This window comes from Eumetopias jubatus, unplaced genomic scaffold (assembly GCF_037043125.1).
Source record: "Eumetopias jubatus isolate StellerSeaLion01/CBP00866 unplaced genomic scaffold, mEumJub1_p1.0 scaffold_5, whole genome shotgun sequence".
Lineage (NCBI taxonomy): Eukaryota > Metazoa > Chordata > Mammalia > Carnivora > Otariidae > Eumetopias > Eumetopias jubatus.
Genome location: NW_028274811.1, coordinates 138,606,835 through 138,632,258, shown reverse-complemented (window position 1 = coordinate 138,632,258; position 25,424 = coordinate 138,606,835). Strand labels below are relative to the sequence as shown.

General features: G+C 34.7%; 1 protein-coding gene across 2 annotated transcripts in view; it reads right to left on the bottom strand.

Moving 5' to 3' along the window:
* CDH18 (cadherin 18) overlaps nucleotides 1–25,424 on the bottom strand; it is a 331,059-nt gene that overhangs the window by 116,844 nt on the left and 188,791 nt on the right. For both annotated transcript variants that reach the window (XM_028097979.2, XM_028097980.2), the window contains one exon: nucleotides 3,292–3,459. In XM_028097979.2, coding sequence (XP_027953780.1) covers nucleotides 3,292–3,459 — 168 coding nt within the window. The remainder of the gene's footprint in view (nucleotides 1–3,291; nucleotides 3,460–25,424) is intronic.

Genomic DNA, 25,424 nt, shown 5'->3' with positions numbered 1-25,424 from the left:
TATGTAGAACTGAGCAGTGGCCATTCTCTTCTTAGGCATGTACCAACCGGTCTCTATTCTGCCCTCTGCCTCCCTGACAGTGACAGGCAGCCTACTTCAGCCTGGATCTTTATTTGCCTTTCATCCTAGGCCACTGGGTTTGCAACTACCTAGTGGAAAGTCTTCATAAAGGAAATTAACAGTCTAGTTCATTCCCTAGTTTTCAAACACTTGCTCAGAGTCAATTTATTTCAAATTAAAAAATATAGTAATAACCTTTAAATACAAGATACAACAAACTGATTCACTTCCTCGGGGCATGGTAGGTTACAGACAAAAGAAAAAGGGGAAAAATGCTTTGAAGGAATATTTTTGCAAAGTTTTGTGTGCAGATATTTATACTAGAGTTGATCATAGTAGTGGTTAAAAACAATGGCTCTCTGAGTCAGGTGAAATGAGAAAGAAGTCAGAAGGAGACCTGTAAAAAAGTCACATCTTAAGAGAAACAAACTACTGGATCCATTTGATGACTGGATATAATCTTTACATAAGTTGAATTCTATAAAGATTTGTGCATTTCATGGTGCTTCATGAACATAAGTCCTCATAATATATCTCTTTTTTTGCCAAGCATTTACAGTTTCCCATTATATATGTAGCCATTTGATGAGTTATGATGCTCAGAGATAAATTAAAAATAATTTACTACAGGGTTCCTGGGTGGCTCAGATGGTTAAGCATCTGCCTTCGGCTCAGGTCATGATTCCAGGGTCCTGGAATTGAGTCCTGCATTGGGTTCCCTGCTCAGCAGGGAGCCTGTTTCTCCCTCTGCCTCTCTCTCTCCCTGTCTCTTATGAATAAATAAATAAAATCTTTAAAAAAATAATTTACTACAAGCTACTCTTGTCAAGATGACACTGATTATTCTGAAAGCAGCATTGTGTTTAATGCAGTATGAGTACAGATTAAAGTATCTCTTAAACAAGTCAGAGTGTAAGGTTCTGGATGCATACTGACTCTGTTTCAAAACTCTAAGTGCATCTCACAGTGTGGCAGGGTTGACATCTGCCATCGTTCTGCATAGACTGCTCCTGACTGAAGAAAGGTAGACCTTCCTAGATACGTTGAGTTCATTCAGAGAGTGTACATTTATTCTGTTTCCCCCATCAGGTAAAATAACAGTTTTCACCATAAACTGATGCTTCAACAATAACCCTGTTATTAATCAAAAGAATAAAATTAGGAACAATTTCTCCATATTTATCAAAAGTACAGTTTTCTGTTGATTTTTAAAATCAACTTTAGTGGACTCATAAATTTAAAAATTAGTTTAGGGAGAGAAGGAGGTAGAGAGTGAGAGATGCTACTTGCATCCTGATCAAGCATTATTGAATCTTTGTATTGTACCCCTTAAATTTCATTCTATTAAGAGCTGTAATATTAATCTATATCTTTCAAATAGCAGTGATAGTATCTACTTGAAAATAAGGTAGACAAGTTGCCTTTGTAAACTGTAATAAAGTTTATGTTCAATTGAAATTAGTATTATTGCTCATTAAAAAATTCTTTGAACTTTAGTGTCTTTATACTATAAAAGAATAGCATTAATAGAGCGGTATATGTGTATATGCACATTGTGTGAACTGAGTGATGAAATAAATACAAAAATGCACTGTAATTTGTAAAGTTACAAAATTGAATTTTGTGGTTTAATGCAATGTGAACTTATCTATGATTTATAAGAAACCTACTTTCTTCATAGAACAAAGGCCACATGAATGAATCAGGTCACATAATCTGTCTCTAGAACCAATATATATATATATATTTTAAAGATTTATTTATTTATTTTAGAGAAAGAGAGTGGGGGAGGGACAAAGGGAGAGAGAGTCTAAAGCAGAGTCTGCGCTGAGAGCAGAGCCCAACGCGGGGCTCAATCTAAAGACCGAAGAGTTGATACTCAACAAACTGTGCCACACAGATGCCCAATCTCTAGAACCAATATTTTAAATTGATGCTACCTAACTATGAATTTGACTTGTATGTCTTTTAACAATGGTAGTTTGAAAGAGTATTTAAATTCAACTCATCCACTCATTCATCTAGCAATCATTTATCAAGGGCTGGGCTCTTATCTGAACACTTAAGGTTACATAGACAATTTACGCATCATTCTTACTTAAAGAGACTTATAATAGTAGAAGCCATATGTACCCATGGAAATAAATATAACATGAAAGTGCCATATAACAGAAAACAAGAATTTATTAACTCTTTAATTCTGCAACAAATTTCAGAGAAAATTATAACAAGACTTTTAAACAGAGAAACGTGAATATGGAAAATTCTGGGTTGAATTAAGAATGTGTAAGACTATTATATTTTGGGAACAGGCAGCATACCATAGTGGCTAGGCCTGGAGTGTACCAAGAGAAATATTAAGAGATATAGTGGGGGAAAGCATTTTACACAAACTTGTGAAGAGCTCGTATTGACATACCATGGTGTCTACTTTATTGCAGTTTTTAAACATCATGTGTCAAAAGGACATAAGGGATAGCACCCCTACAGGATTTTTATGATAATTACAGATTATTCTATAAAGTGTCATTCACAATTTCTGCCACATTAGAAATACTGAAATGTATTTCTTTCCCATTCTGATGATGTCATAAACACCATTTTTTCTTCACACTCAACAGAACTGACACTTTCTCACCCTGAATTGCCTGAAAGTTTGTGCCCTCCATTCACAAGGTTCATATTCTACTGAGAGCCCACCTTATTGTATTAGCTGCACCTTGCGGTGGGATGTTTTGTTATGTGCACACGTGTGTGTGGATGGGTGGGTGGGTGTGGAGAGCATCCATGCTTAACATGATTTTTTTTTCAATATTAATCACCAAAAGGACATATGCAATTTTTTTTTTTTTTTTTTGCAAGAGTAGAATGTCAGCATCAGAATGTATTTTGGTTATCTCCCTGTATACCTCAGTAATACATAACTGCTTTAGCAAATGCAAGAAAGATATACTTAGTGACACTTAGTACCAGTATATCATTTTTAATATTTAACTGTAATGCCAACTGAAACACATATTTTTTAACACGGTGGCAATTATCCACTAGGTTCAGGAGACAAAAAGCAGAGTGATTTCTTTACTCTTATGTATAGAAGGGAAACCATATAGCACAAACACAAAATATTCCCATTTAAGTTAACAGTAACATGACATCATATACTTAAGTATTTCATTTTGTTTTATGCAAATAAAGAGTAATAAATGTAAATCATAAGAAACCAGTACATACTCTGAGGAAACCGTGGGGGGTTGTCATTGACATCAGTCAGGGTGATGTTGACTGTTGTAGATCCAGAAAGCCCTCCAACTTGTCCAGCCATGTCTTTGGCTTGAATGACCACTGAATAGTGTTCTCTGGCTTCTCTGTCCATATTATGTAAGGCAGTTCTAATAACTCCTGTAATACATATTTAAAAAAAAAGTATGGTTTATATATTAAATGAGAAGTAGCACAGATATATCTTTTTTCTTTCTGTTTTAAGAAGTGCATTTTTAAATGAAATACTTTCATGAGAAAGCCAGTCTTCTGAGATAAACACTACCTTAAACATGTTACTAAAACCATGTCATCGAATCCTTTGTTTAAAACCACAGGTCCAGAACCATTCTATTCATGGCAATTAAGAAGCCCATTAACCATGAGAAATGATGGACTCTGAAAAACAAACTGAGGGTTCTAGAGGGGGGGCAGGGGAGGATGGGTAGCCTGGTGATGGGTATTAAAGAGGGCACGTTCTGCATGGAGCACTGGGTGTTATATACAAACAATGAATCATGGAACACTACATCAAAGACTAATGATGTAATGTATGGTGATTAACATAACAATAAAAAATTTAAAAAAGAGAGACTATGGACTCTGAGAAACAAACTGAAGTTTCTAGAGGGGTGGGGGTGGGGGGATGGGTTAGCCTGGTGATGAGTATTAAAGAGGGCACGCACTGAATGGAGCACTGGGTGTTATACGCAAACAATGAATCATGGAACACTACATCAAAAACTAATGATGTAATGTATGGTGATTAACATAACATAATTAAAAAAAAAAAAAGAAGAAGCCCATTTCTTTGTGTTCCTTAGGGTAGCTTGGAGGTCAGCTGCACAGACCAAGCTTGCTCTTCTGCTGGATTACTAAGTATTTCACAAGTTGTGCTCCTCACAATGTCAGATAAGATGATTTGAGGAGAGGTTAATTTTCCTCTTTACAGAACAATTTACATAGCTTCCTGACAGGGTTGTCAAAGTTTGATGATGGAAGACATTGCAGAATTGTGGGTACTTGAACAAAGATTGTAGACAGGAATCATTTTAACATTTATCAGATTAAGAAAGTCACTGTTTTTAACAGGATATAATGACTACAATAAGAACTAGATCTAAGTACCTAAGCAAAACAAAGTGATGAAATTGATCCCAAAAATACCAGGTAAAAGTCACATTCTTGATTTCATAGGGCCAAAGAAGACAAAGGTACTTTTTTATGAACTAGTACTTGGATTCAATAAAGATATAAAAAATGTTACGTGTTATATCTCCATTTGTATCAAACATAGGTACATATAAATTAGATAGCTTTGTCAATAGAGCCTTAAATTTAAAAACTTTGAAACACATTTTCCAGAGGGTCAGGGACTATTACCTGAGTTATAAAAAAAAAGTCCTCATATAGATGAGCTATATATTATAAATAAGTATATGCATATATGCATATATGTATTTACATTTATTTTATATATGCATATAAATATATAATATAAACATATTTGCTACTCCATACATAGGTCAACATTTAATAACTACCTTTTTTTACTTTTTAAAAAATATTTGGGTCATGTCACTTTTTAAAGAAATCATTTATTTGAGAGAGAGAGAGCGAACAACACAAGTACGGGGAGGGGCAGAGGGAGAGGGACAAGGAGACTCCCCGCTGAGTGTACAGCCCAACACAAGACTTGATCCCAGGACCTTGAGATCATGTCCTGAGCCAAAGTCAGAGGCTTAATCTACTGAGTCACCCAGGCACCCCACAGATCATGTCACTTTTTGAGAAAGGCACCGATGGCTTCAACCAAACACACAATTGATTGGTTAGTAGTGCAATTCATAGGACAACGCCAATTATAATAACTGCCAACTACAGAGTTTAACAAACACTTTTACAGACCAGTATATTGATATAATGAGAGAAAATAGGGTTGTATATTCAAGTTAAAAATAGTCTTTTAGAAGTGGAAAGGATTAGTCAATCAGTTTGAACATAGAACACTGGAGCAGTATTTTTGTTTTACCAAATTGATTGTATGTGTAATGACTTTGAAAGGAGAGCCTCAGGAACCAGGAAAATCGATCCCACAACTTTCAATATTTGTGAATTTTTAATTGAGGGAGTTCAGGAAAATTTTCCTGAAGCTAAATAAAAATGAAAATTATTCTTATCAAGAGGAATTATGATAACATGGTAATAAATGATTCAACTAATTCATGCATACGAAAAAGCCTCAAGCATCCTTATTGAAAGGAGCAATGTTTTATCACATATGATAATTATATAAGAAGGAGTTGAATTGATGCAGAAACGAACAAGCAAGGAATTTATGAAAATATTTTATGAAAGAAACATATACTTTCTAATATTTGAAAAAAAAGATGCTCTAAAAAGAATACATTATAAATGGGACTTGCCTCTGGTGTGTAGAAGTTTGTGATTATTGTCCAGGATAATGTCTTACAATGAAATCATTTAAGTGTTATTTGCTAAATATAAAAATATAACTTTAAAATCAATCATTACAAAGTGAATGATAGATATATTTATACAATTTGAATGTTGTTCATTTATGAGAATCAGAGAAGAGAAATCAGCACAAGCCCTGTTTTATAGTATGAATTTCAGTAATTTCATTCCATTGCCATTATATCCCTCCTTTTATAGTATACCTACGTCAGGCACAAAGTGAGAAGAGACCCGTTAGCCAAATTTGCTTATGGAAAGAAAACAGTATGTCCAGGGTTGATACACATTTCTCAGAAATGATTACCTAAGAACCCATTTCAACTCACAGTTCTCTTCAAGATGGTTCAGTGGATGTGCTTAGCTATGACTTCCCCCAAATGCACATAGGCAACTGGAGAATGCTCTGTCAAATTGTCATAGGAATATGATCCCAGTATACAATAATCTCCTTCTATCACATTGCCCAGATGCTTGTAAGTGGGGTAGCTTAGAACACAGCTGATGCACAGTAACTTATCTTTTCCTTCTAAATAGACATTTTTAGAGCAGTTTTAGGTCCACAGCAAAATTGAGAAGAAAGTACAGTTATCGTGAACCCTCTCCCTATTCTTTCTCGGAGTACACACACACAGCTCTCCCATTATCAACATCCTGCATCAGAATGGCACATTTGCTATAATTGATGAACCTATATTGAACCTCATTATCACCCAAAGTCCTTAGTTTATATTAGGGATCACTTGGTGTTGTACTTTCCATGGGTATGCACAATGATGGAATGTATTCATCATTATAGTATTGAGTAGAATAGTTTAACTGCCTTAAAATATTTTTCTGCTCCATCTATTTATCTCTCCCTCCCTCAACACCTGGCAACCACTGATCTTTTTACTCTCTTCATAATTTTGTCTTTTTCAGAAATCATATAATCGGAATCATACAGTGTATATTTTCAGATTGCCTTTTTCACTTGATAATAGGTATTTAAAGATTCTCAATGTCTTTTCATGGCTTGATAGCCCATTTCATTTTAGTGCTAGATAATATTCTGTTCTTTGGATATACAGTTTGTTTATACATTCACCTACCGAAGGAAATCTTGGTTGCTTCCAAGTTTCGGTAACTATGAATGAAACTGTTATAAATACCTGTATACTGTTTTTGTGTGAACATAAGTTTTAAAATCCTTAAGTAAATACCAAGGAGCATGATTCCTGGATCATATGGTAAGACTCTGTTTAATTTTGTAAGAAACTGCAAAACTGCCAAAGTGGCTGTACAATTTTGTATTCCCACCAACAGTAAATGAGACTTACTGTTGCTCTACATCCTGTCCAACATTTGTTGTAGTCAATGTTCCAGATTTTGGCCATTGTATTAGGGGTGTAGTGGTGTCTTATTGCTTTCATTTGAGTTTCCCTGTGTATATGATGTTGAACAATTTTTCAAATTCTTATTCCCATATGTATGTCTTCCTTGGGGAGGTGTCTGTTAGGTCTTTTGTCCAGTTTTTAAATTGGTTTATTTGTTTTCTTACTGTTGAGTTTTAAGTTTGTTGTATGTTTTAGATAATAGTCCTTTATCAGATTTGTCTTTTTCAAATATTTTCTGCCAGCATATGACTTATCTCCTTATTCTCTTAACAATATCATTCACAGTGTAGAATTAAAAAAAAATTGGAGGGCGCCTGGGTGGCTCAGTTGGTTAAGCGACTGCCTTCGGCTCAGGTCATGATCCTGGAGTCCCGGGATCGAGTCCCACATCGGGCTCCCCGCTTGGCAGAGAGTCTGCTTCTCCCTCTGACCCTCTTCCCTCTCGTGCTCTCTGTCTCTCATTCTCTCTCTCTCAAATAAATAAATAAAATCTTAAAAAAAATTGGAGTCAAGATTAACAATTAATTTCTTTCACAGTTCATGACTTTAGTGTTATATTTAAAACATCATTACCATACCCAAGGTCATCTAGATTTTCTCCCAATTCCTTGTAGGAATTTTAGAGTTTTGTGTTTTATATTTAGGTCTCTGATCTATTTTAAGTTACTTTTTTTTTTTGTTAAGGGTGTAATGTCTGTGTCATCTTTTTTTCTGGTGAGAGCTCTCTTCCTGGTTTGCAGGTAGCTGCCTTCTCACTATGTCTTCATATGTCTTTCCCCCAGTTTGTGCATAAGGATAAAAAAGGGAAATATGGTTCTCTTGTGCTTCTTATAAATCCACTAATCCTGTCATGAGGGCCCCACCCTTATGACCTAATTTAAACCTAATTCCTTTTAAGGCCACATCTCAAAATATCATCACTTTGGGAGTTAGGGGTTCAACATAATGAATTTGGGGGGGTACACAAATATTCAGCCCACTGATGATTTAAAAATTGTCACCCATAGATGGAGACCAAAGAAAGAGGCTGACCACTCCAGATTGTTAGGTGGCAGTTTTAAGAAGTGAAGGAACTTACATATAAGACTGGCCTTGGAAAGCTGTAAGATGAGTATATCTCCATACCCACTTATAAGAATGTTCTCTAAAAGTTTATATAGAGGACTTAAGTGGTTTCAGTCATAAAAACAGTCTAGATAGTCTCAACAACATACTGCTTACTCAGGCTGCTTTCTTAAAAAACTGCTTCCACCATGGGACAGTGGGTAGAAAGCATATTTCAAAGACAAGGGAGGAGGTGAGGAATCTTTGATTGCCTGTGTTCAGCTTGTAGGTCAACTGGAGGTCATATCCTCTTAATGACCATCCTCAATAGCCATAACAACTCCTTCAGGCGAGTCCAGTGCAAGTGGGTGCAGGCCATAGTTTGAAAAGACAAAACTCAAAAGATGAAGTGCTGCCACTAGGTATTTATACATTTCTTTACTTTTTATCTCCATCTTTTTATGCCAATACATGAATATACATATGGGGATACACACATGCACACAGACAACAAATATATACAATGGTAATGTTCATTTTTCAAAACTGAAGCCTAACTCATGTAAAAGGCTTGGATAAACTATATTTGCACAGTCCAAGTAAGAAATGATGTTTGTTTGGCTTTTTCTGCCATGTATCAATCTACCCAGTGATTGTACTATAACTTACTTTTCCCTTCCAAATAAACTTGATAAAAAGGACATACCTACCACATGGTCTTTTCTTTAAGTAAATTAAAAAAAAAAATACAGAGCAGCTAAATTAATTACCTAAAATTATTTCATTGTTTTTTGTTTGTTTGTTTGTTTGTTTTTATTAAAAACATGCTAGGTAACTGGTAATACCATATTCTGAATGTTTGTTGGATAAGCTTCACTAGTAAAGTTTACTTCAAAAATTGTAACCGGAAATGTTGCCTTTTACTCTTTTGTAAAGCTGGGTTGAATCAACAGGATGTGATTACCCTTGTATCATTTTGTTTTGTTTCTTATTACCTTCCTGGTAAACAATTGCAGGTGCCCCACTGCCTGCAAATTACCTTCTGACTACTGCTTCCCAATCACCTTGATATGTAGGGGCTTTCAACTGGGAATTACTCTCTGCTGAATACAAGTTCATAACATTGAAAACTCATCTGTGGTTATAAGCCTTACTTGTTAGAACCCGGCTCACGGGCCTACCATATGTTTTTTTTTCCCTGACTGATGATATTCATATAGAGCAATATATCCTCCAAAATGTGTTCTTGCATTTTTACCCACTAAACTTAAGATGGAAATGTACAAATCTAGTTCCTTAGGTAATACTACACAAGACCACAAAATAAAATTCCTAAAGGTTAGAACAAATAAACCAGCGTGCACATTCAGATTACTACAGAAACACCCAAGGTCCACATATGCATTTACAAGAGAAACGGGCATGCTTTCTTCCATGTCTAAACTACAACACACACTTTGACTTCTTCTTATGTTTCTTTCTTAATTTACTCCATTACTCATCCATTCATTTAAAGTCTATCATATAATTATGTAATGTATATTAAAATATATAGGAGTCCCCTGTATTTCTCTAATGAGGCACAAGGGCCACCTAATAACAAAAATCACATGGAGTGCCAATTATCATGCAAATTTAAGGAAGCCATCTTTGATCTACTGAATTAGAATCTGGGGGAGTTGGTCAAAGTATCAGTTTTTGTGACAACCTCCTTCTGTGATTCTCATGAATGATCAATTTGAGATATCCACCTAGATTTGTGAAGATATCTGTCTTCAAGATGCTCATATTTCATTGGAAGATGTTTCTTTAAAATAATATGAACACTGAGAGACTTGAAATGTTTAGAAGTTTCATTAGTTATTTTCTACAAGATGACACTTAAAATCTTGGCAGTAAAAATTCAACTTTCTAACTGCCTGACTGTGGTGTACTAGGTATCTGGAAGATTCATTATATTAGCTATTCAATTGCTGTTTGTTTCATTATTGAGTATATCATATACTATATCTTTTCAGCTACATATTCTAAATTTCCCCTACTGACTTTGTAAGGATAACATGGTTTCCATAAGTTCTTGTCTATATTGAAAGCAAAAACATTTAGGTATTAAATCTCTATATATCCATCAGCAAGACAGCTCCAGAAATATATTTTCTTCATTCATCACCAATTCAATGCAAGTTGAATGTCTTTCTGCTCTGTATAAAATGTGAGATACAGAAACATATAGGGCAGAGCTTATGACATTGGAATTTTATGATTAGGGTATTTACTGATAGGGAGGTACCTATATAAATCTGGAAATTAAGCAAAACAGAAATATATTTTATTAAAAGGTAAACAAAACCCAGACATCAGAGGTCATAGTTTTCAAAATGTATGAGTATGATCAAAGAGTACTTTATGGTGGAATAGAATATTTGTAGATTATGGAAGCATGAATGGAGAAATAAGATATCCATGGAAAGGGGATCTGATAAGAACAAAGGTGAGGATCTGGAATGTGCATAGCTATATAAAGAAAACTGGATTTATTGGAAAATGATTATTGGAGAATAGTAGAGATTAGGTACTCAGTGATTAAAATACTCTCTGAATATCTCTCTGTTTTGTTCCTCAAGTGACTGAAAGTTTGAATAGCTCTGTTGCTGCCCCTGTGGAAAGTATGACTAAGCTTCACTCTTGTCAGATGTTCTTACTGACTGTGGCTGAGCTGATGAGGTTATCTCTACAGCTACATTTAGCACATTTGAAACTCTAAAGTTCCAGTGGGTAATAGATTACTTCAGATTTTATTTATATTTTTGTTATACAATTGATTTTATTTTTAAAGAAAAATATGTAATATTCTATAAAACCCTGGCATCCCAGAATTAAAAGAAGAACAAAAAGAACCCTCAACATATTTAGCTTTAAGCTATGACTCATGGAAATTAACAACCGTAAATTCATGAAGGAAGACATTTTTATGCTTTAGTAGGAAGATTCAATTTTTCCTCCTCTCTATTTTTTTTTCTCTTCCTTCCATTAAAATTGATGGTGAAGCATTTTATTTCTCCTGGGGAGAAAAGGAAGGAGAATTCACATGTTTTGAGTATGGACTATGACTTAGGCACTCCCTTCAGGTATATAGCTCATATATTTTGCCCATACACTCGATAAGAGATAAAGCTCAAAGCTTAAGTCACTCTCCCCAGACCAGGAACTTGCAAAACTTGAAATATAATCCAGGATTTCTGACATTAAAATTCTAATGCTACAGTGGCATTATCTCAAGGAATTAACCTTGTGGAATCCATAGGAAAGAGTTGGCTTGTTTCGAAAGACAGACAGGAAGAGAGGGCAGGGGGAAGGGAATGGGAGAAGACAGAGAAAATAAGGAGAGGGGAACATCATCACAAAAGTAGGTATTCCCCCCCCCCGCCCCGTGTATTTAGAGGCATAAATCAGAGAGACTCAAGGAGAATAGAAAGGATAAGAAAACTGCCCAAGGACAGAGAGGTATGAGATAGCCAACATTTAGTCTGTACAATCAGAATTCAGACTCTGCTGTCATAATCACTTCTCTGTGATTTTCTGATTCCTTGTGAGTTTAGGAAAAATACTACAAAAGAGGCTGAAACGGATTTTTGAAATTTGTCTACATCTTGCCACTGTGTTTCAAAAGCAATCTCTGGTTGCCTTGGCCTGGTTGGGTTCTCATAGCACTGGAATCCAAGTTCTGAGGAAAATCAAGATGTCAGACAAATCACGGGTAATTCTGGGTAACTGAAAGATGTGAGTCCAAAAGCTAAAGATTGAGTTTTTTTTTTTTTTTTCCTTAATTTGAGAGAGAGCGAGAGAGAGCACAAGCACGCGTAGTGGGGAGGGGCAGGGGGAGAGGGAGAAGCAGACTTCTCAATGAGCAGGGAACCTGATGCCAGGCTCCATCCCAGGACCCTGAGATCATGACCTGAGCCAAAGGCAGATGCTTTACCAACTGAGCTACCCAGGCACCGCAGGACTGAGTCTTCTGTACAACAGAAGAAAGACTGATAAACTTAGAAATCAAAGATTCATCTTGCTCCTAGTGGTCAATAACTGTTTATGTTCTTTTTGCAGGGAATCAAATATTAGTACTACTAATCAGGGTTGAACTATGATTGATTTGATGAATATAGTACAATGGAAGTCACATTATAATGTAATTTTAGCCCTGGACTTAAGAGGATGAAAACTTCTACCTTGATCTTTGAGTAAGTAGTTTAGCTACCCAGCAGGGTAGCTAAAAGGGACCACATAGAGAAGCCCTGACATAGACAGGGCAAGAGATCCACCTGAGATCCTCCAGATCCATCTGAGATCCTTCCCACTAAAGCAATAGGCATATGAATAGACACATCTTTAAACATCCACACAAGTCCAGGTGTCAGCTGAATGCTACCAAATAACCAGGCCAATGCTACATGGATCAAAAAATTGCCCAGACAAACCCTTCTCAACTGCCTGATTTCCCAAAATTACTGTTGTTTTGAAAACTCTGGGTTTTGGGGTAATTTGTTATGCAGCAATGGCATTGAAATTTGGAATACACACACACAGAGATACACATATATACATGCATACACGTGAACATGCAGACACATGCACACATGCGTACACATATAATACATGCATACACACATTTAGTACTCATAGTTGGTTTTCTAGATATACCCCAACACCATTAAACAAAGACTGTGTATTTCCTAAATATTATTTTTTCTTCTCTCTCACCTACCCACCCAACCCTTCTTGCCAGAGCTGGAGTGCATATACACATACATATAGAGAAACACATATATTTCAAATATTTCAGTTATGGTGCATGTAAATATATTTTATCAGTCCAGGTAAAAATAGTATTTATAGAATAAAGAGAGGAGGTAAAATGAAATTGACCTCCATATAAGTGATATGCAATGAACACACGGAATATAACTTCCTATAAATAACAGAGTTTTAAGATTCTTATCATTTGGAAATTTGCAAGCTATGGGGAATAATAAGATTATGATATTTATGAGATTTTGTAATCAAGACAATTAGAAATGTAATTTGAAAGTATTAAAATCTTAAAAATATTTTATTACTAAATATTGAATGTTTATAGAAATACTCTAACTTAAATAGAAATGCATTTCCTTGGAAAATAATAATAAAATAATAATTAAAAAGAAATCTGGAAGCACTAATTAAGTACGATTATCCTAAAATAGCTTGTTCACATTATTTGTAAAAATTTGATGGCTCAAAATGCAAATACAAGTAACAAATATTAGTTTATCGTGTAGATATATTATGCCTGTTTAAACATTTTTTATTTTTGCTTCTTACTTTCTCTACAATTTATTTTTTTCTCTTTTGTTTGTGTTTATGGTGCTTAAAACAAATTTAAAAAAGGTAAGGTGCTTTATATAGGATTTTTTTTATTCCAGTTACTATTTAAGAAAGGGTACTTAAGACAAATATATTGAAAACCTGGAATATTTATCGAGACAACTATATTTAAAGACATTAATTAAGAAAAATACTAAAATATTGCTTTATGAATATATATATCTTTTCATTTTCATTATATATACATACATATGTGTGTATATGACTGTCTAATTCTATTGTTAAAGGTATAGTTGACAATATAGGTTCATAAGTAACTCAAAATTGATGATTTCTCCTATAGTACTCATTTATTACACCATCTGCTTTCTTGATTTTTTTTTTAGATTTTATTTATTTATTTGAGAGAGAGACAGATAGTGAGAGAGAGCACAAACGGGGAGGAGAGGGAGAAGCAGGCTCCCCGCAGAGCAGGGAGCCCGATGCAAGACTCGATCCCAGGACCCCGAGATCATGACCTGAGCCAAAGGCAGACGCTCAACCGACTGAGCCACCCAGATGCCCTGCTTTCTTCATTTTTAAAAGAACGTTTTATTTTCCTTTTAGAGTATCATTTTATTTTATGATGCATTATGTCATACTTTAATAATTTAAAAAAAACATTGTCATTTTCAATAGCTATTTATCACATGCATGCTATGTATATGAATGTGTATGTATGCATATATATTATAAACATGTGTTATATATGTCACATATAACAAATATGCAATACTAAAGCAAAGTCATATCTAATCCCTAAAATTATCTTTAAGATTTCAAGGGTATGCATATGTCTATGTGTATTTCTTTTGGCACATAACCTAATATTGAATCCTTAAGGCACTTGTGGACAATTCAATCGATTATTAAGTTTTGAGAATAAAATTAGAATGTAGTCAGGTGATTATAGCTTATTCAAGGAGCAAAATAAGAAAAGTAAATATAATTTTAAAATACAGAAAACTAATCCTTTGGCTTTCAAGCAAGGCCATACATTCTTACTCTCTTTGATCTTTTAAATATAAGTCTGAGGTGAAAACATAACAAAATTAATCATTTAAGCATGCCACTACCTATATTTTCCTGGAAACTTTAAGAATGATAAGAGGGTAACATGTTTAACAGTATTTGGAGAAAGATCTCACAATGATTGTGAAAATGGGACTGATAAATCAATTTTGGATGTCTAATTGTCATTCATTTATAGGTAAATTTATTATTAATTAGCAACAAATGAGTACCCATTGTAACTCTGCGTGTATCACTGAGATCATGTGAATGGGGACACAAGTTATTAATATCCCTTACAAACACAGAGGCAGGTCACATAAAGTCATAGGAATATTAAGTAACTCAAAGAAACATGAATATTTTATAGAAAGAATCTTATTCCTGGAAAAGAGTTTTCCTCGTGTGTTAAAGCCTCATCTCGTCATACTCTTGAATGGTTCAAGTGAGCAATAACTGTAGCCTGGATACATTCTTAGCATTCACTAGATGTAAGTGATGTAGTAAGTTAATAATCTGTTAACATATTTAACTAGCAGCTAAATGATAATAACAGAATGTACAACATAGAAGGGTAGGTACTATATTCTAATTTAAATGGTATTCACAAAACACTTGAGTGATTGTTGAGTTATGTAAATGCAAAATGCTGTTGTTTTTACTGTGTGATAGAAAAATGACATAGAATTTATTATTTTTTGATAACTTGAGGCATGGAAGTTGAATCCATCAATACATGAACAGATATTTCGTCTTTTGATAAAGAGAGTAAACAGAAAGGCTGAGCACCTGAAAGATGAGGCTGGAAGAGTTTTTCTTATATGATTTGAGGAGTGGGGCTTTTAGTCAGTATCTGAATGTTTTTGTAGGAAAGGATTCATAAGTAATAAAATATAGCTAAGGAGCAAACATTAAAAACTAGTTTTATTCTCTCAAGCTATACAATTTTACTGTGTTTTCCTAATATTTGGATTCATGAGAGTAATATGTGTTGATGAGTGAAATTGCAACCACAGAAATGGAAGGCGTGATTAAAAACTGATAAATATGTCCTGCTGTTGATTACTGAGAATATGGGATACTTTGACATGTTCAAAAAAGGAACTTCTGTTAGTAAAATAGATTTATTGAAAATCTACTCCATAGCAGAAAAAACAACTGAAGGATAGTATCTTGCATATTTTGAGTATATATATGAACCACTCAACGTATGTAAAATAGTAAAACCAGACAGATAAAATAGAAAGTTTCTACAAATGTTAACTTTTACTTTGTTTCTCCAGTGATCATAGGATCATAAACTGGTAGATTAGTGAAAGCTAACAGGCATTGGAATTCTTAGATCTCTCCCTATATATATTGTGACTAATAAAAACACCCCTTTAATCTTTGCATAACACACCATAGTATCTGTCATCCAAAAAAAAAAAGTAAAGCAGGGGAACCTGGATGGCTCAGTGGGTTATGCATCTGCATTTTGCTCAGGTCATGATCTCAGAGTCCTGGGATCCAGCCCTGCATCAGTCTCCCTGCTCAGCAGGGAGTCTGCTTCTGCCTTTCCCTCTGTCCCTCTCCTCCCCTCCTCCATGCTTGTGCTCTCTGCTCTCTCTGGTGCTCTCTCTCTCAAATAAATAAATAAAATATTTCAATAAAATAAAATTTGAGAAGCATACAGAACCTGAATTTATGCAAATTCTTATAGCCAAACCTGTGAAAACAGTTCTCTATATGTAGTAAGAACAGTGACTAAATTGAGGATTTGGTGCAGGGTATAGAAGGAATGGAGGGAACAAAAAAGGAGAGAGGAAGATATTAGACGTGGAAGCACATCTAACAAAGTTTAGGCTAATGCAGCAGGGATATATTGCCTGAGTGTCCAGCCTTGGGCTGAAATAGACAGCCTTTATACATTCCACTTCAGTTGCTAGATGAGGGTTATCCTGGAAATGATGTGACTTCAGCAAGGTGCCTATAGGCACCTGAAATAGATTTTTTAAAAGATTTATTTATGTATTTTAGAGAGAGAGAGAGAGAGAGAGAGAGAGGAGGACGTGCACATGAGTGGGAGGGGCAGAGAGACAGGGAGAGAGAATCTGAAGCAGACTCCATGCTGAGTGTGGAGCCTGACCTGGGGCTCTATCCCAGGACCCTGTGATCGTAATCTGAGCTGAAACCAAGAGTCTGATACTTAACCAACTGTGCCACTCAGGCACCCCACACCTGAGATAGATCTTAAAGGAGCGGACAGTTAGGAGTGAGGTGCTGAATGTACTCCCCAGCGTGGCTCCAAGTCCTTCCTCAAAGGAGGCTCAGCATCAAGCATCTGTGTCTACCAAACATAATCTTACTTTGTTTTCCCTAATTTCCATTTGAAACCCTTCCTTCTGTTAGTAAAATAGATTTATTGAAAATCTACTCCATAGAAGAAAAAAAAAAGTTCCAGGCTTTATTGAAGCTGTATAGTACACTCAATATGCTCATGTTTAATAGTTCTCCCATTGCCAAATCCATTGGATAATGTCTGTTTTCATCTTTCCATTAACAAACTGGCCGCAGTGTACTATCCCTACCTTTCCCAAGGATTTCATTTGTCTTGCCACTCTCAATTTTACTCTCTTGTGTTTTGTATTGTCATCACACTCATTTATTTATTGTTATACTGACTTACTAATTTTGACAACTATTTGTCCTTTTCCACTAGAATAAAAGCTCCACAAGGTTGAGGATTTTTATTTATCATATTTTCATTGCTGTGTCCTTATTGCCTAAAACAATCCCCAACCCATAGCTGTCCTTAATGAATATTAGCTGAATGAGTGGAGTGCTACAAAACACACAGAAATGCATCCAAGCATCAAGTTTTGAATTTAGAATAAAACTAGGCAAGATATAAAACAAACAAAGCTACTAAATTTAATTTATTTCCTTTGAAGGTTACATGCATAAGCTTGCCAGGGCTGCTGTAATGAAGTCTACAAAATGGGAAGCGTAAAGACAAAAATTTACTGCTTCATGGTTCTGGAAGCTAAAAGTCTGAAATCAAGGTATTGGTAGAATTGGTTCCTTCTGAGGGCTGGAAGGGATGGATCTATTCCAGGCCTTTCTTTTTAGCTTGTAGATGGCCATTTTCATCTCCCATGTCATTCTCCCACACTTCCCAAATCATGTTCCCTCTGAGAGTATTTCTATGTCCAAATTTCCCCCTTTTATAAGAATACTAGATATATTGTCTCACAGCCCATCCTATGGCTTGACTACTTCTGTAAAGGCCCTATCTCCAGATAAGGTCACATTCTGAGGTCCTGGGGGTTAGGACTCCAAAATATAAATTTGGGAGTGGGGGCAATTCAACCTATGACACTCACTAAGCAAAAAAAAAAATAAAAAATAAAAAATAAATAAAAAAAATTGCACCAAGAAAAAATAAATATATTGAATATGTAAGCCTGTTCTTTGAGCCTATAACTAGTGAAATTCTTTAAGCAAAATCATAGGAGATAGTTTGACCAAAAAGTGATTCTTGACGGCACCCTAAGATAAGAACACATGGTATGAAAATCTTTGTGAAAGAACACAATGTAAAAGTAAGATGAAGATGGAGAAGGACCTTTGTGATGGCAGTCTGACAGACCTGAGGATAGAGATTATATAAGTATATGAATAATAAAGAGTGGCTTTGGATTGATTCCCTCATCCCTTTATCTATAAAGCCATTCATTCCTCCAACTAGTATAGAGTGCCTACTAGAATCCAGCACTGTCCCTAGGAGCCTTCATTAAGCTTATATTCTAGAGAAGACAGATCACTGAAAAAAAGATTTAAAAGCAAGATAATTACCTGCATTATATATAACAGATTAGGTTGTATTGATTGCTGGGTGGCAGGGATGAAGCGTTTGTTTGGGCTTAGAGTTTTAACTAGCACTGTAATAGTGGTGTGTTGGATTTAGCTAGGACTGGATCACAAGGGTAGATTGTTAAAATTTCAAGAATTTGGAGAGCTGTTTAGTAAATATAGCCATTGCTAAAAACATATTTAAAATATTAAATATGAAAACTCATCGCTTTCTAATTGAATTACTATATTTTACTATTATTTATTTATTTTTATTTTATTTTTTATTTATTTATTTGACAGACACAGCGAGAGAGGGAATACAAGCAGGGGGAGTGGGAGAGGGAGAAGCAGGCTTCCTGCGGAGCAGGGAGCCCACTGCAGGGCTTGATCCCAGGACCCTGGGACCATGACCTGAGCTGAAGGCAGACGCTTAACAACTGAGCCACCCAGGTGTCCCTTTACTATTATTTATGCTCTTGATCTCATTTATGTCTATTTTATCTATATGATTGAAATACTGTAGAATGATGGGATACTGTTCATCCTTCCCCAGTTCCATGTTCACTGGTGTCATCTTAGTAAATTGAAAACCATTGAGAGTAAAAATATTTTCACCCTGGAATTCAGCAAATACTACCAAATCGAGGTTTAGTTTACTGATTTAGTGATTGTCTAGACCTGAGAAAGTAAAAGAGAAAGCATAAATAAAGCAGATTAAACTCAAATATATAACTATTACATTCTGAATAATAAAAAAGTTGAAAAATATTTTAATGAAAACTTAGCAGAAAAAGGCATTCATGTAATTGATAAAAAATTGAAGTTCATACAAACGTCTTTTATCTACATGTTAATGTAAACAAAAATATTAACCAATACCCACACTGAACTAAACTCATTTGTCAATGACCTGAGCAATATCTGTGCTGAATCAGATAGGATTCAAGCATTATTTGTTGTAGGATTCTATCAATATTTGTTGAATTACAACAATAGGTTGTATAGGATTGAAAAGTTTGGCAAAAATCAACGTAAGCATTCTGTTAGAATGAAGAGGCTATGCAGAATTTACAATAAAGAGTAATGCATATTTTATAATTGTAAATAGGGTGCTACATGTCTTTTATACCAATAAAAATGCCAATAAACATATGCCATATATATATAATATAATATATATATAATGTATACACATATAAACGTGTATTTATACTTCTAGTTGTTAAATATTTACTAGCACAACACTGACTGCCAGGGGATATATAGACGTGAAAGAGGTGAGAGAAAAGAGTCCCAGGCAAAAAGAGTCACAGGTGCAAAAGCTGTAATGTGGGTGCTCTCTACCTTATTGGAGGGAAATTCGTACAGCCAGCATCTCTAACGCAAAAAGAACAAGAAGAGATGAGATCAGAATGGCATGATTGGCCAGATTATTTAGGGCATGCACATTATTGTAAGACCTTCAAATAAATGAGATGGGAAGCCATTGGCAGGTTTTGAGCAAAAGAATGACATGATCTCATCTGTCTTAACGTGACTGTTTTGGCTGCTGGGTTGGCAAAAGATTGTGTGGAAGAAGGGTGGTATTAAGGAGAAAGGTTAGGAGATATTTACAATAAATTTAGTTAGAATATAAGTGAGGAGATGCAGTTGGATATTGGGTATGTCTTGAAGGCAGTGTTTTGTAATGAAATCTGTAGTATGAAAGCAAAACAGGAATGGAGTGTGACCCAAGATTTTGGATAGACACAGAAAACGGTGGGAACTGTGTGTGGGGAGTGGTTGGAGTTCAGGAATTTGACTTTGGATATGCGCTATATGTTTCCTAGACACCAGACAGAGAAGTTCAGTTGACACTTATTATGTTGGTGTTTAGAGGAGCAGTCCAGAGTAGCGTTATAAATGTCGTCAGCATAAAGATAATATTTAAAGCCATTAAGCATGATGAGATTAGCAAAGGAATGAGTGAATAGAAGAAGCTCAAATATTGAACACTACCGTATGCCAATGAGTCTGGGAGAAAATATGGAAGCAACACCTGACCAGTAATCATTGAGGAAAGAAGAAAATCAAGAGGATGTAACTCCCTAGAAAAATATTTCAAGGAACAGAAAATTATCCAAGTGACAAACACTGTTGCTAAGTCAAGCATGATGTGATCTGAGCAGTGTAGGAAATGAACTGATGTCAGGGACATCAAAATGGGAAACATGGCAGTCAGATCTAAACTGAACAGTAGATATGAAATGAAGGAAAGGATATGTGACACATTTTGGAGTAAGTTTTTAAGGGCAAGACTACTGATTGAAAGTGGGGTATAAGGGAAATGGAGTGATTCAAATGTCACTTGAGTATTTGGCTTAAGGACTTGGGTCAGTGACAAGTCTCTCTACAAGATTAGAAGTATAATATAAAGATCAGTGAAGAGAGTGTTAATTCATGGCTATATTGACTTTTATGTGCTTAAGAGCTATCTATGTGAAAAAGACTAATGAGTAGTTGAACACATGGCATTCAGTAGAAAGGTCTGGGTTGGCAAATCAGGATAATAATGATAGTTATAAAGAGATGGATGGATATAAACTCACTCTTGGCCAGCATAATGAACAGAGTGCCACTTACTACAATTAATGGCCTGAAGTGCTCTTCATTGAGTCCTCATTCTTTGCACTGTATACTAAAATGTTAATAATCAGGACAGAAATTATTTTTATTAAAGAAAAACAAGTGTGATAAAATCAACATTTCTAATTTTAATGCATATAAAATGATAAAAGACTATTTTGACTGAAAATAACATTTCTTTGTTTCTTCTATAAATGTAACTATTGGATGGGCAGACTTCGTGGAATTACTCCTTTGTGTTAGCAAAGATATAGGATATAATATATAAGATATAAGTCAGGTTTAAACAGAAAGTATGATAACAGCTGAACTACACTGAATTTTCCTCAACCAAATTTGGAGGATTTTTTTGCACAATATAGGGATCACTTAGAAACTCTTAGGAAAGTAGACAGTGTGTCCCAAAAGTGAAAGAAAAACATTGTAGAGAAAAAAAACTAATTTAAGAGGTGGTGGGAGTAGATTATTTTTAATTTTTTTTCAATTACTAATGTAAACAATCTATCCACATCTCACCTCTGCCACTCATGTATTAATTATCAATGTGGCCCTTCCTTTGTCAAGCTATATCCTACATGACACCTGCCAGCTAGAACTAATACATATAAACTCTGTCCTACTGTACATTTGTATTTTTAATGTTGTTTCTGTTCCATGAAATAGCATACAGAGTTAGTAGGAATCCATTGTTTTTTGGTTTGTTTGTTGTTTGGTTTGTGCATGTCTATGTGCTTTGTTTCTGCAGCTAAGAATGCTCATATATTGTGAAGTGGATCAGGATCCTACAGTTTGAGAATACTTTCCAATTCTCATCCCAAGACCTTTCTTTAACCAATAACTTGTCATTCAATACTTTCTCATTTTGTTTCTTAGTAGGGGGGCAAGGCAGAAAAAGAAGCACCTAAGGCGGCCTATGAAGTAAATAGAAAAACACTGCATTAATCAATGTAATGTATTGCAGACTGAATATAAAGATCTGGTTTCCTGAAAATATTTTGGAATTCTTTGTACAGAGTTATTTATAATTTGAAGAGTGATTTATATTAGAGAACAAGACATAATCAGAGAAGGATATGGAAGAAGGATTGACCTAGGAAGGGAATTAACATGGCAAATGATGGCTGAGGAAGAAAGACCAAATGAAGCATTGATTTAGTTATTTGGAGACTTTTTCTATTAAAACAAACCTAGAAATCATATCACTTTTGTTGATTCAGCACCTTTCACTGCTTATTTCAATGCTGTTCACTCTTAGGTTTCCAGAGAAACTATAAATGTCTTTCCACTGATTCAAGTACCATTTGTCAAAGTTACTGCATGAGCTCACTAGGCAAGAGTTTACACATCTCGCTTGGCAGTATTTCCCTTCCAGAAATAATTCTAAAAGGAATTAACTAAGAGAGAGCACCAAATGTGAGCACAGGTAAGCCATAAGCCTGAGATATTTAATGCATATGGATTATTGAGAAGGTGTATCAAGTTGGGATTTTGGCATATTCTCAGTTAATTCAGAAGCGCCAGAGTAATATAAATGCACATAAGTTTTTTCAGTTTTACTCCTTCTTATGTCATTGACTTCCAAAATGATTCTGCATTTGTCATTTTTTTCTTTGCTTTGTAACAGAAATTTGTTTACTCAAATCCTTGATTTAAAATATTTTTTTACTTCTTAAAAGAATTAATTTTTTTTTTTTTTTTTTACTTCTTAATATTTCCTTTGTAGTAACTTTAGCAAGGTCACTGGACCAGCAATTTCTCAAACTCTGGGGCTATTTTTAAGGTATAGTCTGGGTCAAGAAACTTTACTATACACCACAAAGACATTCAGAGCTTTGTTGAAGGGCTCCTAAAGCATCTTAAGGAACTTACATTTTATCCACAAGAAATGAAGACAAGATAATATTGTCTTTTTTAAATACTGAAGAGATACAGATAATAATCATTCAATACTATGTTTAAAATCACTCAGAGATAGTACCACATGCTGTTAATATCATTAAAATTTATATTTGTAATGCACTATTTAAAAGATATCGCATTCAGCCATAAAAAAAAGAATGAAATCTTGCCATTGTAACAACATGGATGGACCTCAAGAGCATTGTACTAAGTGAGATAAGTCAGAGGAAGGCAAATTCTGTATGATCTCATTTATATGTGGAATCTAAAATAAAACAAAAACCTCATAGATACAGAAAACAGATTGTTGGTTGCTAGAATGAGAAGTAGGGGTGGGTGAAATGAAAGGAGTTATAAAATAAATAAGTCATGGAGGTGTAATGTACAGCAGGGTGACTATAGTTACTAATATTGTGTGTTGTTTTTTGAAAGTTGCTAAGAGTAGATATCAAAAATTCTCATCACAAAAAAAATTGTGACATATATGGTGACAGATGTCAACTAGACTTACTGGGGTTGTCATTTCATGATATATACAATGTTGAGTCATTATGTTGTACAGTTAAAAATAATATCATGTTATGTGTCAATTATACCTCCCTAAAAATAAATTAAGAATATTTCTTATTCTCCTTTAAAATTTTGAAAAATTTACTGTTTCTTTTGAACCCCACTTTTTGATCATCAATTACATGCTTTAGTCACTGGGATTTTCTCTTAGCTATATTTGTAGACTAATTTGCAAAAATGACATACTTACTTTGGTGGTGTGGTATGGTTGAGGGTCTAGGGGTCTAAAGTCAGTTGCCTACACTCAAACCTTGGTTTCACCATACTCTTGCCTAACTTTCTTCAACTATAACATGGAAACACCAACAAATATTTTATTTGATTAATGTGAAACTGCATTACTTAATTCATGAAAACATTTAGAAAAATGCATATTACATAGCAAATTCTCAATATAGTTATCATCTGCCTATTAAAAAAAACACATTTCTGTTTTACAGTTTTGTTCAAAGATGAGCATGTACTCTTTTTTTTTTTCCAGAGCAAATATGCAAGTCAGAAACTTCACAGTTCAAGAAGTATTCTCTGATTTGCATTTTCCCCTAGAGAATTTAGAATAGTGAGCTATTTGTTTTGTTTGCCTCAGCATTGGCAATATCTCAATCTGTAGTTCCAGAGGTTTGCATTTTTTGTTTGTTTGCAATTCGAAGTAGAAATGCATCTCCTAACCATTAAATGTTTCTCATTAAAATGTGCGGTTATTTTCCCTTCATTCTTTCTGATCTTCTGGCTGATTGTAAAAGCCTCTGTGCTACTTCCAAATCCAGGACTCTTTCCTTTAAACAGTTTCCTTTAATCCTAACTATATCAGCAGGCCTTTATTATATACTGTCATGAGTCTCATTTATCTTTAATTTTGTGCATATATACATAATTATGAATACCTTCCATGTGCTGAGCATTCTGTTAAATATGATTTTTTTGCAGTTGTTTTACTTAATCACCCTGTGATTCAGGTCCTTACTTACCAAAATTTAGGTCTATAGAACACTTAAAAGTCTATTTTCCATCTTTTCTTCTTAATTTGGGCACCATCAATTAGGGAAGAAGATGAACTTTATTGTCCGTGTCCCACCCTCCCTGTGTTCTGTAGCGCACATGTATGTTCTGTATGCATTCTCCCCTTGACTGCTGGCTGATTCATAGTAGGCTGCAAAGATTGCTCCGATCGCTGGAGGCCTCTAAGTAAAAAAACACGGTGATGTCTTAAGTACTGGCCAATGCAGTGTATTCAGCTATACTGCAATAATTGGTCTCCAGTGTACTTACCTAGCTCCTCACTCTAAAGAATATTTAAAAAATTCCTATATATCCTGGTCTAGGTGATGTCTCTCTACTCTATAGTAGGATTATATATTGCCTTCAAATTTTACATTGCAGCCCTGCCATCAAACAGAATTAATAATGAAGCAAAGATATCAGCCACATCTCCATATGTCAACAGATATTAAATGCAACCTATTTCCTCCAATTACATTTTGCATGTTAATACAAACAAATTTTAACAAATTACAAATCATCAAAATAATTCAGTTAATTCCTTCAATGAAGTAATCAATTTGGTGAGCATTGATTGCATTATCACCTGTTGAGTACTCAGAATACAAAGAGGGACAGAAAACAGTCCTGAAGCAGATATGCAGATGTTAAATAGCATGACTTTTTTATTAACATTACATAACCATGTGAGTTCAATCTGGATTATTTTAAAAATGGTTTTAAAAATTTATTTAAAGAATGAGGTGTTGAAGGGTGGGTTATCTCCTAATTAATATTTAAATTATTTTCTGGCTACCAAAACATGTAGTCCCTGATAGAAATGAGTGAGAAGACCCTGGATATAATTATACTGTTCTAGGAACTTCTTAC